General features: G+C 42.2%; 1 protein-coding gene across 2 annotated transcripts; it reads right to left on the minus strand.

The window, feature by feature from the left end:
• Positions 1–21221: 21221 nt before the first annotated feature.
• On the minus strand, positions 21222–27257 carry LOC140499549 (bone marrow stromal antigen 2-like). Of its 2 annotated transcripts, XM_072601141.1 has the most exons (5): positions 26899–27257; positions 26046–26121; positions 24959–25019; positions 22677–22790; positions 21222–21594 (listed from the first exon to the last, which is right to left on the minus strand). In XM_072601141.1, the coding sequence occupies exons 1-4, from the start codon at positions 27133–27135 to the stop codon at positions 22691–22693; spliced, it is 474 nt and encodes a 157-aa protein (XP_072457242.1). In that variant the 5' UTR covers positions 27136–27257; the 3' UTR covers positions 21222–21594; positions 22677–22690. The 2 variants fall into 2 exon arrangements, with proteins under 2 accessions (XP_072457242.1, XP_072457243.1); XM_072601142.1 differs by lacking the exon at positions 24959–25019 and having other exon boundaries at positions 26899–27135.
• Between the last annotated feature and the right edge of the window lie 212 nt (positions 27258–27469).

The raw sequence follows: 27469 nt of genomic DNA on the forward strand, positions 1-27469 counted from the left end.
CAGGTCCTCACCCTTTTCTCCTCATTGAAATTGTTTTTGTTTCTGCCATGGGAACTTAATTGTTGAAGCTTCTGTATCTTTTCTAGGCTGTCTTCCTCTCTAGAATTTTGGTCCATGTGATCTCACCTTTTCTTCCTCTGAGCCCTTTGAAAGGGCTCTCCTAAGATCCAGGGTACGTGCCAGACTATGTGTATGCAACATTTTTGTTTCATTTACCTTGTCCATGACCTTTAAACATGCAGGATAGCAGCTGTCCCATAGGACCAAATCTAGTCCAGGGACTGAGTGACTCAGTGTGCAATATCTTAATTAGCCACTAGGTGGTAGACTAACAGAGCTCTTCCCTCCCTGTTTTAGCTGAGATGGAACCACCTTTCAATCTGTCACAATACCCACTCTGGTCACTGGAGGGCGATTGTATCGAGCTATTTCTTTTCCCTCTCCATAACACCTCCCTCTGCTACTCAATCACTTCTGCCCTTTGCCTTTGCAGTGCAAGGGCAGCTTTTACCCCCTAGTCTGTCCTGGTGGTTCCAGAGTTCATGGACTATAGTTGAATAATAAAATGTAGAAATTGTTACACTTAAATCTCAGTTTCTCTTTCCTCTATTGATTCGGATACACAACGTGTGGATCACTGTAGTTTTAATATTTGTGAGGTCAAAAGGTATATAACACCAACAACTACTTCCCATTGAGAGGAAAAGTGACTGCTTTTCCTTTTTTTCTTTCTCCCCCCCTGATTCTTTTCCACTCCTCATGAAGGAAGGAAACAAGTATTTATTAAGTATCTGCTTAATATGTTCCCAATGCTTTACAATTACTATCTCATTTTATCCTTACAACAATTCTAGGAGATAGGTGTTATTAGTACCCCATTTTGCAGTTGAGAAAATTGAGGCAGATAGAAGTGAAATGACTTGCCCAGGGTCACACTGCTAGGAAGTATCTGAGACTGGATTTGAACTCAAGTCTTCTTGACTCCAGGTCCAGCACTCTATCCACTTTGCTACCTAGTTGGGTAATCTAGGGAGTATACCAAACTTTCCTCTCCTCTCTTTTACTGTGTCATCTTTCAAGGCTTCTGTTGTTTCTACTTCATCAACCAGTTGCTCTTTGTTCATGAGAATCAGGTTCAGAATAGTTCTTTTATGAGTTTTCTCCATCTTTTGAAGCATATCTTTATTATTAAGGTAAGTAAGGAAATATTTAGCACCACCGCATTTTTTTGGGAGAAAGAGAGAGACAAAGACACAGAAAAGGGACAGAAATAGAGAGACACACAAAGAGACAGAGACATGGAAAGGCAAAGAGATACAGAAATGCATGAGAGACAGAGACGGAAAGATTCACAGAGAGAAAAGAGAGACATAGAAACACAAACACACAGAAAGATGAGAGAATCACAGAAATACACTGAGACAGAGAGACATAGAAATACATAGACAGATACAGACAGACAGAGACACAGAGATAGATAATGACATAGAAACATACACACAGAGACATAGTGAAATAGAGTTGGAAAAGAGATACACAAAAGCATGCACACAAAAAGAGACAAAGAAGCACAGAAAGAGAAAGAAAAAAGGGAGATGCAGAAATATACAGAGACAAAGACAGAGAAAAAAGATACACACATACACTGACACACACACATGTTCAGGGCAGATCTCCAGAGAGTGAAAGCCTCCTATCATTTCTAGATCATGCCAGGTTTGTTAATGCCATGTTTCTCAAATGTGTCATGTTTTCTCCTTTTGTATGGGTAGTGTGTAGTATGTTCTTTCAATATGATCACTTTTGCCTGTCCTTCTGTTGATCTACACCCAAACCGTTCTTGTTACTTCTTCACCTTTCTGGTTTCTAGAGTTCTGTAGGGCAGCTAGGGAGGACAGTGGATGGAACACTGGACCTTGAGTCAGGAAGACCTGAATTTAAATCCAGCTTCAGACAATTGCTAGGTGTGTGACCCTGAGCAAGTTCATTTAACTTCTGTCTCAGTTTGCTCAGCTGTAAAATAGGGGTTATAATAGGATCTGCTTCCCAGAATTGCTGTAAGGATCAAATGTGCTTAGCACAATGTCTCGCAAGTAGCAAGTGTTAAAAATGTTAGGTATCATTCAAAATCATCATATCTTTTTAATTTAAAAACAAGTTTTTATTGATATATTTTGTTTTTACGTTACCTAATCCTAACTCCCACAGTTCTTCCTCATCCTCCAGTTAATAATCCCATATAACAAGGAATTTTTTTAAAAGAAAGAAGAAAACGAAGGAGAAATCATTAAAATCGACCATTGCATCAAAAAAAAAAAAAAAAAGGACAATATATGCAATGTTCCACATATTTGGAAAGGAGGGGGAAAATTTCTTATCTTTTTTTTTGGGAGGGCATGGTTCTTTGCAATTTTGTAGCATTTGTTTTTGATTGTTTTGTTATGGTCTGTCTTTTTCCATTTATATTATTGTAGTCAATCTACATGTTTTCTTGGCTCCCCTTCCTTCATGATGCATCTGTTCATGCTAATCTTCTCATGTTTCTCAGTATTTATCATTTTCCTGCTGCTCTACAGCTCCTTATTTCTTACAGCATAATATTCCATCACATTCAAATACCGCAATTCACTTTGTTTATTCTTCTTAATACACATACAATGCTACTGAGCCCAATCCTCTTTAATGATCTCATACATTTTGATGCCCTCCCAGAGCCATGTGTCTAATGCTCAGTGATACCCAGGAGGTTGAAATTGCATCCTTGGTCTATGGTCACCTTGTGGGGTTACCTATGCTTTGTGCATTTGTGTATATATACATGGGATAATGGGTATCTTGCTCACATCTTCTTTGGATTTTATTTCCTGAAAATTCTTGTGTCTCTATCGCTATCCTTTCTCTATGTCATTTAGATTAGGAACTGTATACAGATAATTTCCTCCAACAGGAAAAATCTGGTTTCTCATCTTTCCTCTGATACTTGCTAAAAAATCAATGTAGTGCAGGGTTCAGAGACCTGGCCTTGGAGTCAGAGTTGATCCAGGTTCAAATCTTGTTAACTTATTAATTGGGTGACCTTGGATAAGTAAGTTAAACTCTCAGACTCAGTTTCCTTATCTGTAAAGTTGGGACAATAATTTCTGTGACATTGACCACGGAACCATAGGGTTAATGTAAGGATCAAATTATCTCTCTCTCTCTCTCTCTCTCTCTCTCTCTCTCTCTCTAGTATTTTGCAAACTGTAGAAACCTAGCCCTTAGTGAAGTGTCTAGCACATAGTAAGTGCATAAGAAAAGCTCATTACATAGTAGCTATTTAATACATGCTTATTGATTGGTTACATAAATAGAAGTTAATACTACATGCTGGGTGACCATGGGCAAGTCACTTAAGAAATGGAATTTTAGTTGGCTATTTTGTTGATCAGTTCTCAAGTCTCAAAGTTTTTTGTCTTTTCAGTATTGTTCCTGTATAAATTGTTCTCTTGGTTTTGCTCACTTCTCTCTGCACTAGTTCATAGATATCTTCCCAGTTTCCTCTGAAATGGTCCATTTCATCATTTCTTATGACACAATAATATTCCATAATATATCATGATTTGTTTAGTCATTCCCCATTTAGAGAAATAACCCTTTAGTCTCCATTTTTTGACTTTTATGAGGAGATTCTAAAGTATTTTTGCACATATTGATTCCTCTTGCTTTAATTTCTTTGGAGGTATTGCTTGCCTTTGTTTCCTCATCTGTAAAATGAGCTTGAGAAGAAATGGGGTCATGGAGAGTCAAACACAACTGAATTACGAGAGGTAAAAGCTCTTATAGTGGCATAGCTGGGTATGTACAATTTAGTAGCTTTTTGAATGGTTGGACCAATTCACAGCCCTACAAACAGAGCATTAGTGCACCCGTTTTCCCACAGTCCCTCCAACATTTTTCATTTTCCTTTTTTGACAACTTTGCCAATCTGATGGTTATGAGGTGGAACTCCAGAGTTTGGGCAAATTTATCTTGAGTTTGATGAATGGACAATAACACAGTTTGGTTAAAAACATAGACTATATGAAGGGGAACCATCAATTAATCAATCAACAAATGTTTATTAAGTGCCTACTCTGTGTTAGGCATTAGCTAAGTGCTTGGGATACAAAAAGAGGTAAAAACCAGTTTGTTTCCAAGGAACTCAGAGGCAGGAAGTGAGAAGGGTCTGAACTAGTGTGGTGGCTGATGTCACTGATGTGATCAGGACAGATGCAAAAGATGTGGAATTGGAATCTATCGGACTTGTCAACTGATTGGATATAGGAGGTAAAAGAGAAGGGAGAGGCAAGGATGATTCTGGTGAATATAGAATTCCTTGAAAGGGTGGTGGTGCCCTCAACAAAAGAATGGAAGGCTGGAAGGAAGATAATGTTTGAAGTACCAATGAGATATCCAAGTGAAGATGTCTAGCCTGCAATTGATGATGGAGAACTGACACTCAGGAGACAGAGAATGCCTGGATATATATGGCTTTGGGAGTGATCTGGGTAGGGATGGTATTTGAGCTCCTGGAATGGGATAAGAGCACAAGAGGGGAATGTGTAGAAATTAAAGGAATTGGATCTAGGAACCTTAGAAGACACTCATACTTAGGGGGAGTGAAATGGATGATATATACCAAAGGGAGACTGAGAAGCAGAAGACATCAGTATTAGGGAAGTTAAGGGAACTGAAGTCATGCCTTCCATGATCTTCTTTCCCCCAACAGAGCTGGGGAATAAAAGCTCTTTCTTGTCCTTAATATTCCCTCCTAGACTCAACTGCTTCTGAGCTCAGTGTTCTTGACTATTCTTACGGGAATATATTGTTCCCAGAAGAGATGTTTGTAAAGTGCTTTGGAAACCCCAAAACATTATGAGGTGATAGCCCATAAATGAGATGGAAGGGACTTTAGAGACCACACAGTCTAATCCCCTTATTTTGCAAAGGAAGCAACTGAAGCCCTGAGAGATTAATGATTTGCCTAAGGAGTCATCCAGGAAGTAAGAGGCAGAAGTTGGATTTGAACCTAGGTCTGAGGACTCTAACTTCAGGATTCTTTCTATTGTATCATGCTGCCTCCTTTCTTTAAATGTTAGGTGCCAAGCCTAGAGGCCTGTATTGGGCTACCCGAGTCTTTCTTACCTGTCCCAGGTCTTCGGTTGGCCAAACCGGATAAACGTATGAGAGAAAGGACGTTCCAGAGTCAAACAGGGGTTGAGCTTTATTACAGGGTTTCGGTTACAAGTGCAGGGGGCTCTTCCTTAGGAGGAAGAGGGGGAGATTTCCTAAGGAGGCTAAGCTTAAGGGATTGGAAGTAGAAGTACAAGCGGGGAGAGAGGGGGAGGGGAGAGAGGAAAGAAAAGAAGCGGAGCCCTACTTTTCTCTTTGGCTCCACACGTGCTAAGAGAGAGCTTTCTGGCTTCCTCAATCCTACTTAATCTTCAGCCACACAGTTTGCATCTCAATACCATGCTGTTAGGTAACTAGGTGTGCTCCAATCCGGGACGACCTCGAGGGCAGGGAGACTCCACCCATCAGGTATCTCCGGGGGAGAGGCGGAAATACCCGAGCTAGCCGAGCTAGCTCAGTCTGACCTTCTCGAACCCCCGCTGTTCATGGAGGGCCTCGTAAGACTCTAAGATTTAGAAGTCCCACTTTTACCCGCCCGAGACCGTCCACACGGAATTGAGCTTCCAGTCCCAACAGTTAGGTATTATTATAATGGTGCAAATAATAATAATGATCATCATAAAGATGATGTGATGATAGGATGAAGGTGGTGGTAGTGAGGTGATGATGAGAATGGTGCAATCATTTTGAAGTTCAATATTCCACTTGGAAAAGATGATGGGAAGTACTTATTTGCTATTTGTGGAACTGCTGAGGGTAGGCTGACCACCATACCGTTGATGCCTCCCAAGAACAACATATCTTTCAAAGACCAACTGAGATTTTCAGTGACTTAACAGTGTTATTTGGGGAGACATGAGTGTCCTGCCATCCCTGGTAGCAGTGATGAGTGAATGATGCTGAGACAAGAGCAGGGGGCTACATGGCCACTGGAGAGCTGGGGATTTGGGGATCCCAAATCTAAGAGATGTGGCATGGGCTAGAATTAAGGAGAACTGGGTTTCTAGGCCTTGCTTTGTGGAGTGAACTAATAGCTTGCATTATATAGCACTTGGAAGCTTGCAAAGCTCTTTACATCTGTGAACTCAATCAATTCTTGCAATAATTCTGGGAGGTAGGTGATATTATTACATCTCCTCATTGCCATTTTACAGATGAGGAAAATTGAAGTATAGAGAAGTCAAGTGACAGGATCACATGTCTAATAAGTGTCTTCCCCTCTCTGAGCCTCAGTTTTCTCCTCTGTAAAATGAGGAGCTTGGACTAGAGGTTCTTAGAAGTCCTTCCAGCTCTGACATTCTGTTTTCTAAAGACAGGAGAGCAAGAGAGAAAAGAAAGAGAAACCCCTTGGAAGGAAGGTGCTGGTGGACAACTGGGCTCAAGCACATGGAGGCAGAGGCAGAGAGCACAGAACCAAGGAGTTAGTATGGTCTGAGATATCCTGTGTCTGAATGTATAAGCTGAGGCCACAGACCAAGAGGTAGTCAGAAAGGCAATTTTGTTTAGAAGCTGCAGAATACCTGAAGAAAACAGTTTCTTAGAGTGTGAACATAGGAAGAGAATATTTGGCAAGGGTCTAGGGATGGGGATGGGAGAACTAGAGGTGGAACAGGGGTCTGAGCCATAGCTGGAGGAGTTGCTGGACTGGATGGAGTGGAGTGCTGATAGATAATAAATAGGCTGTTAAAAGTACATCATAAAGTTTAAGCCACCCCCTATAAATGCAGGTTAATATCATATATGAGTCACTTCTTAATACTTTAAACCCAGGTGATTGCTGTGTAACAGGAGATGGACTATAGGTGTCAATTACCTAAACTGTCACTGGTCTGTTACTGGTTCTGGACTTGATCTGTGTTCTGAAAGTTGAATATGGAGGACACAATCTGGAAAAGGGTGAGTAGACTGGGGACAGAGGAAGGGAGATGGGCATTTGAGCCTGACTGGGCTTAGAAAGGAAAGACTTGGAGGAGAGGACAGGGATCTTGGGGGCAGCCAGAAAGGGATGGCTAAGTGTCCTGTAGAGTCTTGTAGTTGGGGACATGGTTAGAAGGGAAGGGAGAAGGCAAACATTTATATGGCTCCAACTATGTGCCAGCCATTATGCTAAGTGCTTTTCCTTTTTTTTTTTTTTAAACAAATATTACCTTATTTGTGGAGAGAAGAGATGGTGATTTAGGGTAGAATCTGGGACTCTTTTGGAATTAAAGGCAAGGTCAGGGAATTGGGAACATAGAGACTGGAAGGCACATATGATATTTGAATTCAAATCCAGCCTCAGACACTTACTAGCTGTGTGACCCTGTGCAAGTCACTTAATCCTGTTCACCTCAGTTTCTTCATCTGTAAAATGAACTGGAGAAGGAAATGACAAGCCATTGTGGTAACTTGGCCAAGATCACAGAGTTGGACACCACTGAAATGACTCAACAACCACATATATGGGGGACGCATCTTGGGTCGGGAGAGTCCCCAAAACTGCTTGATACAATAGATAAAGCAACAGACGTGGAGTCAGGAAGGTTTGCGTTCAAATCTTGCCTAGATACTTACTAGCTGTGTGATCCTGGACAAGTTATTTAACTTCAAAATAAAATGGGGATAATAAATGCACCCATCTCCCAAGTTAGTTGTGAAGGTAAAATGAGATAACTTGTAAAAGTACTTTGCAAACCTTAAAGTGCTACATGAACGTTAGCTATTATTATTAAGTTGGGTGGAGATTTATGTTGTGGGTGAACCAGGCTCTAAACAGGAACCCTCTCCATTGTGATCCCCTTGGGTATAGTGAGGATTTAATGGAGATCTGAAGGGTCCTGGAGCATTCATGGAGGTCATGGACATAAAAAGGGTCGTCTTCAGTGGAGTATGGCATTGATTTCCCAGCGGCAGGACACCCAACTTTAGGGGGGAGGAGTTCCTCCAGTGCCCAAATGCACCCGCAACTCATCTGGGCTCAAATGAGCTCATGCATTTCAGACGCTTTGCAAATCTTAGAGTGCTACATAAGTATCAATTACTGCTATTCTATTCCCAAGTCACTTGCACTTTCTGTTACATTTGTAGCATTTTGTAAAAGCTTCGGAAATGTGACATCCCAGAGTTACGATTGTTTCCCCTCCCGCAGGCTCTCAGCAGATTCCTCGTCCTCCTTGTTGTCTGATCCGGGACGAGGGTCTAGAACTGATCCCTCCGGAGTCTGGGTGCAAGCTAACGCTCCTGCCTCCACCTCCCTAGGAACTGAGAGCTATAGGCAGGCGGCCCCGGGAGGACCCGCGGGGAGGCAGCTCCCTCTGGTGGCTGTAGAGGGAAAGAACTCTAGAGGAACAGGCAGAGCCCAGGCACGCAGAAGACAGATTTAGCAGCGGTCTGAACACTTAAATTAGATCCTGCCGCTCAAAGATCCTCTGTCTCCTCATCATACTTGGGACCCTATGTCCCGTCTGGTAAAGGCTTCTCCCTCTCTCCTATTCCTGCCTTCTCTCCAGGACTCTCGCTCCAATGTTTCCTTCTCCTGACCCCTAAACCTAGCCCGAAACTCCTGGTGCGCCTCGCTCCTTCCCCTGACATCCCATTTCTCTTAACCCCTTGGGCCAAGTGACTTCACTTTTCTGGACCTCAGTTTTTTCATCTGTAAAATGAGCCAGTTGGAATAGAATGGTTTCTAAACTCCATCCAGCTCTAAGTCCTGATTGTCCCTGTCCCATCGATTGTCTTATAATAAAATCTCCCTGTAGCCTAATCATGATTCCTTGGACCTCCCCTCCCTCAAACATTCTCCCTCTCTCTTTTTGCCCAGGAACTGGATGGGGGAAGTGGAGATTTCAGACCTTATCAGGAGTGTCAGGGTAGCACTAATCAGGAGTTTTAAAATCACCATGTTAATTTTGGGCTCCTCACTGTATCTTAACTGTCTAAAGAAGTGCCAATTTCAGACTGCACGTAGGAGTTGGCTTGCAGCTCCAGACTAACCCTCTTTGTTTATTCTGGTTCTACCTTAGTAAAATATACTCTTCATATACTCTAAACTATTTTTTACTCATTTGTGCTAATGCTTTGGGGTCACGTGAAATTGCGTAAGAGATGAGAATCTTTTTGTGGTTTCTATTGCTCATTTTTTTTCAGTCATGTCTGATTCTTTTTTATTTTTCCAATTATATGTAAAGACAATTTTAAACATTTTTACAAAATTTTGAGTTCCAATTTTTTCTCCCTCCCCCCCTTAAGCTGTTTGATATAGCTTACAATCATATAAAGCATATTTCCATATTGTGTGTGTGTGTTCGTCCTTCGTTGCTGAAGAAGACCATGCCATCAGAGAAATAATGACATGACTTGCACTTGACTTTGTTTTGAGTGAGGGAGGGCTGTGCAGGTCACCAGCCTCACTTCTCCTCCAGAGCCATCTGAATCCAGTGACCAGATATTCATCAGGATGACTGGAGATGACCCAGGATGAGGCAATTGGGGTTAAGTGACTTGGCCAAGGTCACACAGCTAGTGAGTGTCAAGTGTCTGAGGTGAGATTTGAACTCAGGTTCTCCTGACTCCTGCACTGGTGCTCTATCCACTGCACCACCTAGCTGCCCCATTTCCGTATTAGTCATGTTGTGAAAGAAAAAACAGCATGTCTGACTCTTTGTGATCTTGTTTAGGGTTTTCTTTGCAGAGATACTGGAATGGTTTGTCATTTCCTTCTCCAGCTCATTTTACAGATGAGGAAACTGAGACAAACAGGGTTAAGTGATTTGCCTAGAGTCACATAGCTAGTAAGTGTGTGTGTGTGTGTGAATGGAGGCTAATTATTAACAATTCACATCATTTATGAAATATTGTTGGGAATATATTCATACCATTAGACTAGATAGAAGCGTAGGTTGAGGAATGAAGGGAGAAAAGGCAAATTCTAGCTAGGGCTCAGAGCTGTGAGGTCACATATGCTCACCCATGCAGTTTCTTAAACTGGTAACTCAGGGCTTGAAGAACCATGTGATAGCGTGCCCATATATAGCACCCTGAGTTCCAGCAAACTTCTTAGTGCCCACATAAGGACTCTGGGTTTTCTTTCTCAACTACCATGTGAACTGGCAGGTTTTGTCTCCTGAGCACTGCTTCTACTGCTCCCCTCAGGATTCCAGGGCAGTAACTCTGAGGGGCTGGGGTGGTTCTCTATCCATCATAAACTCTCATCTGGTGTGCTCCTCTAAGTGTCATTTGACTAGTTAATATCTCCCCAATATCAATTGGGCCCCTTGATCACTCCATTATCAATTCACCAATTAACATTAATTAACTTTTGTCAACCTCAAACATTTATTAGCTGTGAGACCCTGACAAATCACTTAATTGTTTGCTTCAGTTTCCTCATCTGTAAAATGCGTTGGAGAAGGAAATGACAAAGCACTCCAGTATTTTTGCCAAGAAAAGTCCAAAAGGAGTCATAGAGAATCAGACACAACTGAAATGACTGAGCAACAATAAATCTTTATGAAAGGATATATACTGAGAAGAATATTGAGTACAAAGTACAAAAGACTCCATCAAAATTAGGCGCTCACCCTTCTTTACCAATTTGGAATAGACTCAGACTTGAAGTGGTGACTACCACCACTCCCCCCAGTTCATTACATTATAATCTGGTCCTTTCAGTCTCTGATTCATCCACTTACTTACTCATCTAAGATCAGCAAAGAATAAACACAACAGAGACAAAATCAACAATATTGTTCACTCACAGATAAAGGGTGATGGGGGGGTGGTGGTGGAGAGAAACACAGAGAAAGAAAAGAGACAGAGGGAGATACAGAGAGACAGAGACACACACACATTTCTCTCTCTTTCTCTCTTTGTCACACACACAGAAAGAGAGAGAGAGGAAGGGGGGAGAGAGAGAGAGAGAGAGAGAGAGAGAGAGAGAGAGAGAGAGAGAGAGAGAGAGAGAGAGAGAGAGAGAACCAAGAAGGTACTGCCCCAGCCCAGATGCTCATAGTAGATCTTTTTCCTATTGAATCCAAGGTTGCCAGAAAAGAGACAGTTATTCTATTTGTTCAAGTCTTTTGTAAGCACATTCATTTCTGGCTAAGCAGCCAATTAAAAGACTTGTCATCTTTTAGTGTTAATACACAATATCCAGGATACTGGTGATTCATCTGAATAAGAAAAGGGAAGGACCCTGTGACCCCTCCCCTCTGGAAGCAGGCTTATCAGTTCTCCCTTGGGATATTCGTCAGGCAAACCAAACAGTCCTCCTAAGGACTGGGCCTTAAGTAGCCAGTCTCCCCATTATATAAGAAAGGAGCACCTATGTCTTTCTTCCCCCTTCCCCAATAATAATTATGCTATTATTATCTGTTGACTGAGAAAATTTATTGTAGTAGGTATGACAAAGGATAAATGTTTCTAGGACATTTTTTTCCTTTATGCTTGGGCCCTGAGAATAATGATCACTGGGTGAATTCTTTGGGCTCCATCTTCCTAAAGGCTGCATCTCTGACTGCCAAGCAGTGGCATTACTAGACAAAGACTCTGTTGATGGTAGGTTTAAGGGATCATTGGAAAGCAGGGATGTAGGTGGGAAGAGAGAGAGACATTCTACAATCTAAGCATAGGATATGGAGATAGAACAGGAAGCATCTGCAATATTACTATTGTGGCATCTCCAACTCTGCAGGTTGTGCTGGAGGCTTCTAATCTGCCTCAAGAGACTTTGGCAGATCTCCTGGAGGCAGAGGGCACTTTTATCTCTGAACTGTGAGTTTTGAAGCAGCCATGACCTTCTCCCATTTTTTTTTTCTGATGAAAAACCTGTGATTTCACTACTATAAGGATCTGTGATGTAATCAGTGTGAGGAATTCCATGATGTGGAAACTAACTCCAGCAATACAGATTGCAACTCATCCGTAACTTATGGTCTTAGAGAGTTGCCAGGGAAATTGAGAGGGCAAGGAGAATATATATGGGCAGATAGCTAGTATGCATTATACTACTTTAACTTTGTTTTTCCCCTCTTATTCTTAGAGGGAGACAGTGGGTTTAAGCATCTAGGGAAGACAATTTTTATTATCTCAGACTGCAGTGTCTGAAATGAACACCAGGTGGCGATCTACATAGGCTGTTCCTTTAGTTTGCTATTCATATGGTTTGGCTAGTAATTTTCTAGCAGGACTAGGAGACTGAACAGTAAGCTCAGATAGCTATAACTGCCCCCAATATGCCAGTCCCTCTTCTTCCCTCTTGTCTCAGAAGCAACTTTGCCTTCTTGTCTGTCCACTCTTTTTCAGTCTCCTTTGTTGAATTTTCATCCATGTCAAGCCCATGGGGTATCTATCACCCATGGTATCTGAGTATCCCCCAGGGCTCTGTCCAGGACTCTTCTCTTTTCTTTCTGTATTCTCTTTGGTGATCTTATCAGCTCCTATTCCTTCAGTTATTTTTCCTTAAAATTTAATTTTCTCTTCTTCAATGAACACAAATCTATTCTCTCTCCTTTCCACTTTTCTTCCTCCTTCACAGAAAAAAAATAACACCCAAACTGAAAAAACAAAATCTTTATAATAAATACGCAGTCAAGAAAAACAAATTCTCCCATTCATCACCCCTTTGTCAGGAGGTGGGTAGCATGTTTCATTATAGGTCCTCTGGAATGGTGGTTGGCTATGGCCATAGTTCTTAAGTCTTTCTAAATTTTTTGTTTTTACAATGTTGTTATTGTAGAGAGAAGAAACTAGTATTAAGAGAGATTAAGAACAACCCCCAAAGGCTGTTAAACTTTGCTTAGTCTTTGAGCCATTAGTACTACTAATCAACCTAGTGACCCAACAAGAACAAGGAAACAAAAGACCCAGCTATTACTCAGAAATATTCAGAAGCTTTTTTTTGTAGTGGCAAAGAATTGGAAACTAAGGAGGTGCCATCAGTTATGGAATTAGATGGCCAAACTATGGTATATTAATGAAATGGAATGCTATTATGCCACAACAAATGAAGAAAAGTATGGTTTCAGTGAAACCAGAGAACACTTGTATGAACTGATACAGAGTGAAGTTTGCAGAACCAAGAAAGCAATGTATACAATAACCAAGTCCAATGAGGGGTTGTTGTTGTTGTTGTTGGTGGTGGTGGTGGTGGAGAGCAACCCAGCTCATGAAGGATTAAACCAAATGAAGTGGTCTGGGTATAGATGGATTTCTTTGTCTAGATTGCTGGAGAAAGCTGTCTCATGATCAATCCACTTTCTCAGCAGGAAAAATTGAGGACTACTAGTGCACCTCCTCATTAATATATCTGTCCCCTCATTGATTGGTCACCATTCAGGGTTGATTTTCACTTGTCAGAGGCACTCTCTTTTCTAAAAGTATGTTAAGACATTGAGTATCTCCATTACAGATCTTTGGTTACTGAAACTACTAACCATCAATTATCAGCTAGCCTAATTAAAAAATTGATTATCAATTACCCAGAAACTCTGTCTCTTGGGTTTTTCATTTATCTCACATTAATATGCTTGTTTCTCTACCACCGCCCTCCCCCATCCCCCCTCCCAGCCCCTACAACATGTGTCATTTTCCTTTTTAGACAACTTTGCCAGCCAGATAGGATAGGTATGAAGTAGAATCTCACAGCTGCTTTAAATTACACTTCCTTAATTATTAGAGATCTGAAATATTTTCCCATATTTTTCGATACCTTACATTTCTTTTTCTTTAAAGCTTTTTCTTTATTTTTTTTGGGGAGGGAGGCAGCTGGGGTTGCCCAGCTAGTCACACAGCTAGTAAGTATCTGAGGCCAGATTTGAACTCAGGTCTTCCTGACTTCAGGGCCAGTTCTCTATCTACTGTGCCACCTAGCTGCCCCAAATGTCTTCTGAGAATTTCCTGTTCATAACTTTGACCATTTATTGATTGTAGAATGGTACTTATTCTTTTGAATTTGAATCAGTTTTAAATTTTAAAATTTTAAAATTTTAAATTTGAATATATGTCTTGGAAATGACACTTTTTCAGAGAAATTTATTAAAAATATTTCCTCCAGTTACTTACTTCCTTTCTAATATCATCTGCATTGGTTTTGTTTTTGGAAAAAACCTAATTTTATATGATAAAAATTGTCCATTTCATCCTCTGTAATCCTCTCTATCTCTTGTTTGATAATGGACTCTTTTCCTATTTTAATAACTGAAAGATAATTTCTTCTTTGATCCTCTAATGTGTTTATGATATCATGTTTATGTCCATCATGTACTCATCTGGAGTTTACGTATGGTATCAGATGTTGACATTTCAGTTGTGTTCTCATGCAGATGATTCTCAAATCTATTTATCCAGCCTTAACCTCTCCCCTGTGGGGTAGCTAGAAGGCGCAGTGGTTAGAGGGTCAGGCCTGGAATCAGGAAGACCTGAGTTCAAATCTGAACTCAGACAATTACTAGCTGTGTGACCCTAGCCAAGTCACTTAACTCTGTCTTGGTTTTCTCATTATAAAATGAACTGGAGCCATTGGTAGAGTTGTGAACTGATCCAACCATTCTGGAGACAATTTGGAATGATGCTCAAAGGGCTATAAAACTCTAGCTCAACCTTCTTTGTTTCAGGAACAGCTTTGTTTAGTCCTTTGCTGGCAAGATTCTAATTTGTCATCAGAGAGGAAGGGAAATAATAAATATTAAAACATGAAATCTACTATATTCATCTACTTAGAGCTATAGTTCCTTGAAATCATTCTTTTCCCACAAATCCTTTCTCAAGGTATTCATCGATTTAGACACTTAATGTGTGGTGATCTCTTGTGAATAACATAGAATAATATCCAAATGAAATATGTACAGTTTCTGCACTGCTCTCCCCTCACCCTCCAACATTCTATAGCACGAATGAGAAAGAGCTTGTATGCACACTTCCAAGGCTCCTGAAATGGAGAGGGGGAGAGGACAGTTTACTCCTCCTCCCTTACCCCTCCCCCCCACACCTCAGCTTTATGGATTCAAAGAAAAAGTGGGACAGGTAGTACTTCTGTATTTGAAGAGCCTCCCAGACCTCCCATTGGGCTGTAGGAATCACTCATCATGTCTTGGGTTCTCAGTGCCCAGGTCAGTAACTTGCTCCTGTTTGCTCCTCTTTATCTCACTCTCCAGCAATGCTACCTCAGAACAAGAAAAGGAGAGAGGGCACAGAAACCATTTGGAGGCTGGAGAGTGAGTGGTGCTGGTGATTCCTTGGTGGAGGGAAGGGACCGGTCTGGATGCTTACTTAAAAATTCTGGGAGTTTAGGTTTTTGCTTATCTTCTTAGTCAAGCAAATGTTGCTTGTTTCAAGCCTACACTGGTCTGAAATGGGAGGAGGGAGGTGGAGACACTGGTACCTGCTCTACCCAGCAGCAGCAGGCATGACTGAGAGAGTGGACAATTGGTATTAGGTGCAGTGCAACTCCTCTCCTTCCCTTGCTCATGGGGAGAAGGGAGGATGATGGTGTTTATTAGAGACATTCACAGATAACTGTAACAGCTTGCTTGTGTGTGGGTATGTTGGGTCAGATGCTGAACTATTGCTATTCAGATCCCTGGCTACTTTTTTCTTAAATTATTATGCATATATGCACACACATATGTATATGTATATCTGTATATCTATATATACACATATTCCTTCCAACTATCCTAATACTAAGAAAGGTCTCATGAATTACTAATATCATCTTTCTATGTAGGAATGTAAACAGTTCAACTTTAATAAGTTCTTTATGGTTTCTCTTTCTTCTTTTCCATGAAAAAGCATTTTCATGCTTTTCTTGATTCTTGTATTTGAAAGTCAAATTTTCTATTCAGCTCTGATCTTTTCAACAAGAATGCTTGGAAGTCCTCTATTTCATTCCATTTTCCCCCTGAAGTTTTATACTCAGTTTTGCTGGATAGGTGAGTCTTGATTTTAATCCTAGCTCCTTTGACCTCTGGAATATCATATTCCAAGCCCCCTGATCCCTTAGTGTAGAAGCTGTTAAATCTTGTCTTATCCTGATTGTGTTTCCACAATACTTGAATGTTTCTTTCTGGCTGCTTGCAATATTTTCTCCTTGACCTGGGAATTCTGGAATTTGGCTATAATATTCCTAGGAGTTTTCCTTTTGGGATTTCTTTCAGGAGATGATCAGTGAATTTTTTTCCATTTCTATTTTACTCTCTGGTTCTAGAATATCAGGGCAGTTTTCCTTGATAATTTCTTGGAAGATGATGCCTAGGCCCTTTTTTTTGATCATGGCTTTCAGGTAGTCCAATAATTTTTAAATGATCTCTCCCAGATCCATTTTCCAGGTGAGTTGTTTTTCCAATAAGATACTTTACATTGTCTTCTTTTTTTTTGTTCTTTTGGTTTTGTTTTATAATTTCTTGATTTCTCATAAAGTCATTAGCTTCCATTTGATACATCTTAATTTTGAAGGAATTATTTTCTTCAGTGAGCTTCTGGATTTCTTTTTCCATTTGGCCCATTCAGCTTTTTAAGGCATTCTTTTTCTCATTGGCTTTTTGGACCTCTTTTGCCATTTGGGTTAGTCTAATTTTAAAGGTGATATTTTCTTCAGCATTTTTTTGGGTCTTCTTTAGCAAGTTCTTGACTTGTTTTTCATGATTTTCTTGCATCACTCTCATTTGTCTTCCCAATTTTTCCTCTACTTCTCTTTCAAAATCCTTTTTGAGCTCTTCCGTGACCTGAGACCAATTCATATTTTTCTTGGGGGTTTTAGATGTGGGAGCTTTGGATTTATTGTCTTCTTCTGGTTGTATGTTTTGATCTTACTCATCACCAGTGACATGAGAAAGTACCTCTTCACCAAGAAAGTAAAAATTTCACAATCAGTTTCTTTTCCCCCATTTGGTCATTTCCCCAGCCAATTATTTGAATTTTGAGCTCTTTGTTAAGTGGAGGGCTCCATAAGCAGTCTCTGCTTCAGCAGTGTCTGCTGCTATCCTGGAGCTGGGGCTGGGGCTAGAACTGGAGCTAGGAGCAGACCAGGCGCCTCCCTCAGTCAGGTGAGAGACCCTTCCCACTGATCTTTGAAGTTATTTTTGGCATTTGTGGGTTGAAAAGTCCTCCTCCAGTGCCCTGGCCACCTTTAATTGTTCATTAGCATGTGTTTGACATTTGTTTTATTATGTGCTAAACTGTTCTTTTATACTGACATTTGGGTCTTCTCTTTTAACCCTCAGATACTATTAGGTTCTGCCAAGGGGAAGATTTATAAACAAAACTAAGCAAAACTTGGTTATCTCTTTATAACTGCCTAGTTAATGGAGATATGTAGCTCCTTCTATCCCTTAACTGTCTTCAGAGTGTACAGATAGCATGGCTTCTAAGGGTTTTTATATTTCACAGAACAGATAAACTGGAACCCTCTTGTTTTAGTATGTTGTTTAGACCCCCTAGGAGCAGATTCAGGCAGTATTCATTACTATTTTATTGTTGCCAATAATCCATGAAATCTCATAACAAGTAGCAAACCTAGAAAGAATGTTCAAAGCTGTTTGTTTCCAGGCTCTGACTCAGCTATCCACTCTGTCATTTTTATGGTTTCAGTAGGATAGGGCAGCCCACAGAGCCTTGGGGATAAAGCTCCTCTTCTACCCTGACTCAAGAAGAGGGTAAAAGAAGGGGGTGGAGGACTGGGTAGAATCCAGGAGAGAACTCCTTGCTCTTGGCCAGCTGAGACTGTCTTATTTGTATCCCCAGCACTTAGCACTAGGGGCTGGAAAATAGTAGGTGCTTCATAAATGCTAGTTGACTGACTGATAGACTCAAGAGGAGAGAGGAGGGGGTAGCACTCAGACAGCTGGCTGACACAGCCATACCTATTGGTTTCAAGGTAAAAAGAGACAGGATGCAGACCTCAGACACTTTCCCTAAGATGTCATGCTATCATCTGTTCCAGTCGCAAAGAGAGAATGTCCTCTCCCTCCCCATGGATGTGGAACAAGAGAAGAGAGCCCACATTTATTTAGTATCTAATATATGTTAGATAGTGTGCTAAGTCTTTTATGAATTTATTCCCTCTAATGCTCATCTATATTTTGTTTGTAGATGTCTGGTATATATGTACATATTCTATCTCCTATTAGAATATATGCTCCTTAAAGTTAGGGACTGTTTCTCTTTGTATCCCCAGCGCTTAGTATAGTGTCTGGCACATGATGATGACAATGATAATATCTGACATTTATATAACTCTTACTATGTGCCAGGCATGTTGCTAAGCTAATTTTATAATTTTTTATAAATTTATATTTTAATTCATAATTTTAATATATGACACTTTTGATTAAGTTAGTAAATAAGTAGTAATACTTATAGTAAATACAATTTATAATGTTATAATTGTGATCTCATTTGATTCTCACAATATCTCTGAGAGGTAGGTACTGTTATTATCTCCATATTGCTGATGAGGAAATTGAGGGAGAGGTTAAGCAACTTGGCCTAGGTTTACACAGTTAGTAAGTGTCTGAGGCTGGATTTGAACTTTGGTCTTGCTGACAAGGTAAGCTTGTTGATTGGCTAATTCTTTACTCCAAGGTCAGTCTTCCCTGCATCATGTTATTATGCCTCTCTCCAACATTCACCACTGAGTTATAAGTTCTAAAGCAACAACGTCCCTTCTATGTTCCTCCAGTACCTTGGTGAGAATTAGTGACATACGAACTCCTAGAGAACAAGGATGATTCCCCTTTGTATATTTGTATTCTCGACACAAAGTAGGTGTTAACATATGCTTTTTAGTGGGTTTATAGGTAGGAGGGATCTCTGTAGGAATTACTTTCACTGGTTTATGCAGGCAGAAATACCTTGTCAAAATATTAGGAGATACTCTGTTTTCCAGAGCTTGGCATAACAACAATCCTTTGTGCTCACCCTCTGGATGATCTCAGCCCTGGCAAAATCCCAGAATTGTTTCATATCAGCACCAGGTGGTCTCTGAGCTTGGACAAGTGCTTATAGTACTCATGTTCTGGTCATGAAGCTCTGCTATGAATCAAACTTGTCAACTGTTGCTGTTACCCCTCATTGTAAGGGTTACAGCTCACTGTACAGTCATTGGTATAAGCAGAGGTTCCCAAAGTGGGAACCCCCCTGGGGGGGTGTTAGACCATTCCAAGGGGATGGTAATAGCCTTGGGTACAGTTGTGGGGTATTGAATAAAAATAAGGGGGCAGTGGAAGGATAAGGAAAGAAGAGGAGAACATTTTGAAAAATTGAACATTTCATCCATTGTGTAACAGAGTTGAAGTTGTAGAGATCATATTATTTTCCAAAAAAAAAACCACACAGGTTTTAACAAGCAAATATTGGCAGGTGACAGTGTCCTGTATTCCCTGTATCAGGGAAGTCCAGCTTGCATTGGCAGCAATATGTGTGTGTAATGACATACTTACAATATGACACTATGTGGTTACATGATGCAATATTGTGTCATCAAAATTTCAATGCAGGAAAACCCCCACAAATTTAAAATTAATTATTAAATTTAAAATGAATCATTTAAAATATTTTATGTAGTTTTGAAATGATAAACATTTAAAAAAATGTTAAAGGGTTAAAGAAAGTAGATTTGTAGCGGGTGCTGAGTAATTTTTTATTTGAAAAGGAGGTGGTAGGCCAAATAAATTTGAGAACCTTTGGGTCTAAGTATTGAAGTTTCCCAAAATTCCTCAGGGCCACCCTCCAGTAGGGGCAGGGCTATGGCACACACACCTTTGCTTGTGAGCCTTTCCCTTACTCTGAAATAAATTAAACTTCATTTTGATTCCTTCCTCTCCTGTCTCTGGCCTGCTTTGCTTGGCTCCAGCCATTCACAGGCTAGAGACTGTGCTCTAGTCAGGTTGACAACATCCCTGACTTACTTCTCTTTTGTTGTTTTCCTGTTGTGTCTCAATTATTTGTTTTGAATATTGGATTTTGGTTTCCATGGTCTGAAAACAGAGAATATTGCACTGGGGTCAGGGGGCAGGAGAGGGTGTTGGGCCCTGATGAGCAAAATTTGTTTCCCCCAGCAGCCTGCTCTGAACCTGGGAAAAGGAGCCACTTTTCACTGACTGTCCCCCATATGGGGAATGCTCTTTCTCTTTATCCTCCTTTCCTGGCTTCCCAGACTTCCTTCAAATCCCAGTTATAATCTCACCTTCTATAGGACGCCTTCCCCAACCCCTGTTAATTCCAGTGAATGAGACTTTGAGCTCTTCAAGAGCAAGAACTGTCTTTTACCTTTTTTTGCATCCCTTGTACAGTGCCTGGCACATAGTAGGCACTTAATAAAGCTTATTGACTAACGGACCCTTGGCCTGCAGCTTTCAAAACCTGAGTAGGAGCCACACAGTCCAATCAGTCACATTGCTTCATGGTTATTTTAAATGCCAAGGATGTCTCACCCTGATCAACAGCATCCCTGATTGCCTATCTTTAGTCCTATCCCCATGTAGGGTATGTTACCTCTTACCAAAGTCCCTGGGGGGAAGCAGGAGGGTGACCAAGCCCACAGGAATCACTGGGATCAAGTGAGCTAGAGATGGGACGTGTGGACAAGTTGGCTTGTACTACCAACTGCAATTCAAATTTGATCTGATGCATTTTCTAGGTTGGTATGGAAGAAGTGTACTGGGTGTGGCAAAAAAAATGCATCCTCTCACTCTGCCATCTTGACTCTACTCTCTTCCTCTCCTCTCTCCCTCCTTTCTCCCTCTCTCTCTTTCATTCTCTCTGACCTTGGTCACCAGTTGATAGATTCATATGTCTACAACTGGAGAAGATCTTAGGGAAATCATCTAGTCTAACCCTCTCATTTTACAGACAAGGAAACTGAGACCCAGTGAAGTGATTGGCCCAAGGTTATGCATATTTGTAAGTACTAGAGATAGATTTTAACTCAGTTCTAAATTTAGTACTCTTTATTATACCACAAAGCTCCCAAAAGGAGACTGTACTTTCATAGGGAAGGACAAAGGCTGAGAAAAACTAAACTCTTACTTTCCCTCTCCCCCATTTCCTACTCTCAGCTCTTTACTTCTCCATTTCCCAAAAAGGATCAGAAAATGTAAAGTATAGTCATCTTTTATTTTAAAGATTCCAACCTCTAGCCCATCTCTTTACCTATTTCTACTAAGGACATAGCACCCCTCCCCAGGGCCTGCTCCCTCTCAGAACCCCTTTCCCCATCCTCCCTCAGAGCCCATCTCTCCTCTTCTCCTTCTCCTTCAGACAGCTGTCCCCCTTCTGCTCATCTTCTCTCATTGCAGCACTCCACAACCTGGGACTTTAAAATCAAGAGGTGAGAGCAAACAGTTCAGCCTTGGGTGTCACAAGACCACCTAGAATTCCTGCCCCTATCAGTCTCACTGCTTGCCTTTGATCTTCAAGAAGTAAGACCAGGAGCCATAGCTTAGAAATCTCCCAAAAGGTAGGAAGTGTCTAGGACAGAAAACAGAAGAAAGTCAGGATGGAGTATCCTTCCCCACACCCTACCCCAAGTCACTTCTGCTTACTCTGTAAGGCAAAAGTCCCTAAGTCTGTTCCACATTCCACCCCCCAACCAGAATACTGATTATTTGTGAGCCTGGAGTTCCTCTCAATCTTGAGACACTTGGTTATCAAACTTTCCCCTCCAGGAAATCTTGCCCTTTTCAGGGCTATTCTTTTTTCTTTCTTTGGAGGGGGAAGAAGGTAAGGCCCAAGGTCATACAACTAGGAAGTGTGTCAAGTGTCTGAGGCTGGATTTGAACTCAGGTCCTCTTGAGTCCAGGGCCAGTGTGCCACCTAGCTCCCCCAGCTATTCTTTTCACATGCTTGGAAATTCCTCTTTTCTTCACTTCCCTTTGTTGGCCCAATCCCATTCTTCCAAATCCCTTAAGGAGTCTTTAGTTCCTTTTATGTACTTCACCCCCCTTGTTGAATCCCCATTCATTCACTGAACTCCTAAACCCTCAAGGATCCTTCAACCCTTGTCTTTGAGCTTCTGTCTTGCCTCACTGAGCTCCATTGCCTCAGATCCTCATCTTCTTCAATATTACCTATTCTCCCCTATTGAGTCACCCTCCTGTTTGGGTTTTTCCTTGAGGTGGGATGACATACCAAACTGTGCTCCATAGAGATTCTCACACTTGCCAGGATTAGTATTTCCACAGTCCCATTTCCTGCATCTTTCCTACCTTTCTCTGTTCCTACTCCACCTACTCCATCTCCCTTAATGAGCCCCCAAACCTTTCACTTACTCCTAATCCCATCTCCTTTCTGAACTTTTATCTCATCAGGAATCCTCCAGTCCCTCTCTCTGAGATCCTATCTTGCTTCCCTGCATATTTAATCCCCATATGGGGCCCTAACACCTTTCTTTGAGCTCCCATCCCCCTGACTGAACTCCATTGTCTCAATAAGCCTCAGTCACCCACATCATTACTCATTTCCCTTACCCAGCCCCCATCAAGTTTCTATCCCCTCAGTTAGCCACTATCACCTTATTGAGCTCCCTTCCATCCCTGATCAATGTTACCTACCTTGCTCAGGATGCTCAGAGAAGCAAGGTAATAGCCAGACCTAGACCCAGAAGTAAAGAGTAGATCTGAGGGCCAGGGAGCACCGAACTTGTCTCTTCTGGGTTCTTTTTCTCTCTGGAAGATACAGGTGGGGTTGGAGGGATGGATAGGAAGGGCATAGTCAGAATTAGAGAACAATGGGATATTTCCCTAATCTCTAGGATCCAAGAGCCTAACCACTGCTGATCTTTTCCCAGTGACTGAGAGAGATCTGAATGACCACCATCCTGAGCATAAGGCCCTGGGGCCCCTAAGAGGGATCTCTGCCATGCCATTCCCAGGCCCCCCATCTTGAGTTCTTGGTGGGGAAAAGATGGTCAGTGCAACTCCCTATCCCGGCAGTACTAAGGTAATTAGTGTATGGTCAATTAATGCTGTGCTAGTTAATAGTCCTTTGCATGGTACTGTATCTTTTCCAAAGTTTGTGCCAAGAGAGGAGTCATGGTGTAGATAACCCCCAAAGTAGAACAATCTCCTTTTTCTCCAAAACAAAAGTCCCCCAATGGTTCTTCTTGTCAGTGTAGTCTGTATATTACTAAACTATGAGTTTCATCAGAGCAGAGATTGTCTTTAATTCCAGAAACTCTCCCAGCATCTAGTATGAGGCTCTGAAAGCAAGTGGCATTCAGACATTTCCTGAAGGAGAGAAAGTTGACTTCGGAATGCATGTTGTGATACCTAGAGCAGAAAAGGTCACAGCTGGGCATTGAATGGGGGGTAGGGTGGGAGCCTTAGAATACAGATTGTGTGACCTGAAAAGGGCATTCGGACCGATAGAGAATGCCAGAACTGGGCATTGAGGTGGGGCTGGGGTTGAGGTGTAGGGGTGCCTTAGAATAGATCTGTCTGAGCTGAGAAAGACATCAGATCAGGAGAGGTTAGAGCTGAGCACTGAGTGGGGACTTGAGTGGGGGAACTTGAGTGGGGTTGAGGCACGGGGGAACTTTGGAATACAGATCACCGGAGCTGAGAAGGGTATTATAACAGAGAATGGCAGAGATGAGCATTGAGTGGTGGTGGTGAGCCTTTATAACACAGAATAATGAAGTGAGAACTTTATATATATAGCCATATAGCCTATCAGAAAGGCAGTATCGAATGCCAGTGTTAGGAGGGACTTCTAACACCAAACATAGAACATTAGAATTGCGAGGCCACAGAATATAGAGCATTCAATGCTAGGAGGGACCACAGGACACACCAGAACTGAAAGAGAGCAGGGTAAAGCATCATGCATCTGAAAGAACGCTAAATTTTGGTCTCAGGAGCTAACCTCAATCCTGGCTCTGCCATTTACTACTTGGGTGATGACCAGGTCACTTAATTTCTTTGGAAGGAAACAAACATTTATTAAATACTTACCATGTACCAGAAACTCTCTGATTCTCAGTTTTTTCATTTGTAAAATGGGATTAGATGACCTCCGAGGTCCTAGCCCTTTCAGCTTTAAATCTACGATTCAAGCCATTCAATAGAGTAGGTAGAGGGGATTAGCCTGTTAGAATGCCAGAGTGGGCAGAGAACACATCCTTTCTTCCAATCTCCCTCAAAATAAAAATTAGACAATGTCAGAGCTGGAAACGGCCCTTTGAGAGAGGTCAGAGGAGGAAAGGGCTGTAGAGTGCTGAAGGTGAAGTGAGAGAAGTGGAAGAGAAAAAAACAAAACCTAAAATGGCAGAGCTGGAAGGAAGCTTAGGGGATATCTCATCTAAGGGCTTCATGTTATAGAAAAAATTAGGTCACGAGGAGGAGTGTTCTGCCTGAGGCATCATGACAAGTCAGTAACAGAACCAGGATCTAGTTCATACAAAGCCCCCAGAGTCCCTGGTGCCTAAGTTCCAGGTCTGTATTGATAACCTCAGGGCTGGATTGCCCTTCCTGAGACAGCAGTCTCTGTTCCATAGATCCTACAGGTGGAACTTGGGTTTTGGGGAAACAGGAGGACATGGAGGGGGAGAGAGGCTATCCTGCTTTACACATTTGTCCTGGTTCAACCACACATAAGGAAATCAACCCTCACCCCTCTCATACTCTCTACCCTATAATAGAGATAGAGGGTTCTTGGCATCTCCATGTTGAAATAAATGTGTCCCTAAAAGACAGGGTGACTTTCTCTCTAGAAGTGACCCAACCCAAGAAGAATTCCAAAGAGTTTTGGGTCACTGATCCACATGAAGTCTCAGCTGAGGGAAGTTATTAGGGACAGCAGAGCCCAACCCCTCCACAGGGAGGCTAGTACTGACCTCTCCATCTGCAGGGCTGCTTCAGCATTTCTAAGTTTCTCAGCCAAATTCTGGTTCTCCTCTGGCCCAGGAAAGAAGGAGGGAGGGGAAGTTAATGAGAAGGAGAAATTTCTTCACTCCTACCCTCATCCCCACCAACTTGGTGGCATGGGAAAGACTCCCAAAGCCTCTTGGGCCTTCAAATTTTCTTCCCCAGAGCCTGAATTCCCTCCATTTGAGACTTCACTCTCCACAAGGCTTCTGCTTAGGAAATGATCACTGGGAGAGGGAGTACTAGCGAAAGGCATTAAGAATTCTTTGTGGCTGCCCATGATGCCCAGAGAAGGAAAGGAAATATGGACTCTTACTTAAGAGCTATAGGGGACCACAGAGCTCACAAGGTTCCAATTCCTTCACTTGACAAATGAGAAAACTGAGGCTCTAAGGTCAAGTGACTGGCCTAGAGTCATGCAGCTCATAGTGGCAGAAGCCACACGGACACTTGGACCTCCTGGGAAGCCACATGTCAGTGGAAAATGGGCAAGCTTGGGGGCAGAGAGCCTGAGCTGGCATCCTCCCCCATCACTGTTACTGTGTGACTTTAGATGAGGTCTTTAAACTCTCTGGCCTCTGTTCCCTCATGGAAAAGTGAGGAGATGGGAGCAGACCAGGGGTTCTTAGCCTTTTGTGTGTCATGTCCCCACTTTGGGCTTTCGTCTGTTGAGGGCCAGGGGACCTCTCTCAGAATAATGTCTTTAAATGAATAAAATACAACCCATAGGGTTTCAAAGGACACTAATTGCATTGAAATGCAGTTATCCAAATATTAAAAGTCAGTAACCTCATGGACCCCAGGTTCAGGCTCTCTGGAATACATGGTTTCTTTCTAAGGTCCCTTTCTAACTCTCAAACCTATGATCATTTTACTAGGGGGATATAGTAGACATTGCTGGGCAGCATGGGATTGGAGGTGGGGGGAGTCAGTCTGTGTTTCTCCTCCTCTCCACCTCCCAGATCCAGACACTGAAACTCCTTTTCAAAATGGCAGGGTCCTGAGACTCCCCACAGAGTCCTCTCCAGCTCCTTCCCTCATACACAGGTCCCTTACCCTTCAGCTTCTGCAGCTCACTGTGCATCAAGTCTCTCTGGGATGTCATCTCCTCTAGGTTCTTGTTCAGGGTTATCTAAGGTGAGGAAAAAGGTATGTAAATAGACTGTGCCTAGGAGATACCCACATCTGCTGTCATATCCCCCAATCCTTTCTGGGACTGGCTTCCAGTTTCAAAACAACTCCCAAGGTCAGTTGGAAGGGAGGGAGGTGGGTAAAGGAGTCAGGGAGGAAGTTTTCTAGGAGCATAAACCTGGAATGTTCTAGAAAAGTCGAAGGGAGCCCAGGGAGACAGGAAAGGTGGCAAGGGGAAATAAGGCAGATGTGGGGACATAGGAAGGCAAAGCAGCCAGGGACCCAGACAGGGGCTAGTAGAGGGAAAGTGGTGAGATAAGGGAAATGGGGGAATGGTGAAAACAAGAAGCAAAAGTTGTAGGAAGGCAGATAGATGGGGAGGAGAAAGATTGAAGATTGAGGGAGATAGGGAGGAAGAAAGGAGGGAAGAAAAAAGAAAGGAGGAACAGAGATAAGAAAGGGGGAGGCAGAGAAGGTAGTATGATAGAGACATGAGGGAGATGATGAGATTCAGAGAGGGGAGACATAGGATTAGGGGAAACAGAGCCGGTAAGAGGTGGAGAAATGGGGCAGAGAGGCAGGAGTTTGGGAGACCAGCAGAGAATTTATGCAGACAAACCTAGAACCTAAAATGTTTTATAAAAAACTGGTTCCATCCCCTGCTTATTGACCCCAGCCCCTCCGTGTGGCTCCTGATCTCTAGCTTCCTTCCTTGGGACCTGCTGTCCCCCAGCCCCTCTTTGCTTTAGGACTCCTGAGCCCTTTTCACCCCCAGTACCGAGACATTGCTGCAGCTCCACCACTTGGCCTCCATCTCCAAGAAGTTTTCCTGGCTGTGCCTCAGTTTCTCCTGAAGTAGCTGGCTTCTATTCTGGAGCAACAAACCCTGCTGGCAGGCTTTTGAGTTGGCCCTGTAGGCATAAACTGCCAGGAGGGGCACCAGGATGAAGAAGATTACCACAGCAGCCGAGATGGCTAACCAGTTTTTCCACTCCATCTTCATGGAGAAATACATGTGCTGACTTCTCAAAATGACTCTGAATCCTCTGAATCAGGACCCCTTTCTCTGTAAGGGGGAGAGAAAAATCCCCAGGCCTAAGCTCCGCCCAAGTTATTTGGGAGAGTTGCCAATCTGCTTGTTGGACAAGGCTAGTGTTTGGAGTCACAGAAGGGTTGGTAAAATCAGAAGCATTTAGTCCCCGTTTCCTCCATAGGCAGTTGGAGGCTTCCCCAAGAAGCAGTTACTACATGTAACTGTGGCAGGTGGGAGTGCCAATATTTGGGGAGGTTTGGGGCTGAGAGTTGGGCCAGCACAAGCATTCAAATAAAGCAGGAAAGGAAAGAAGAAT

The sequence above is a fragment of the Notamacropus eugenii genome, chromosome 4, assembly GCF_028372415.1.
Source record: "Notamacropus eugenii isolate mMacEug1 chromosome 4, mMacEug1.pri_v2, whole genome shotgun sequence".
Classification (NCBI taxonomy): domain Eukaryota; kingdom Metazoa; phylum Chordata; class Mammalia; order Diprotodontia; family Macropodidae; genus Notamacropus; species Notamacropus eugenii.

Bases quoted from the DNA above. Each gene is read 5' to 3' on its own strand.
- LOC140499549 (XM_072601141.1), bottom strand. From the start codon at position 27,135: ATGTATTTCTCCATGAAGATGGAGTGGAAAAACTGGTTAGCCATCTCG. The intron at 25,020-26,045 runs GTAAGGGACCTG...TTCCTGGGCCAG, and splicing joins TGAGCTGCAGAAGCTGAAGG to AGGAGAACCAGAATTTGGCT. The intron at 22,791-24,958 runs GTCAGTACTAGC...TGTATCTTCCAG, and splicing joins GCAGCCCTGCAGATGGAGAG to AGAGAAAAAGAACCCAGAAG.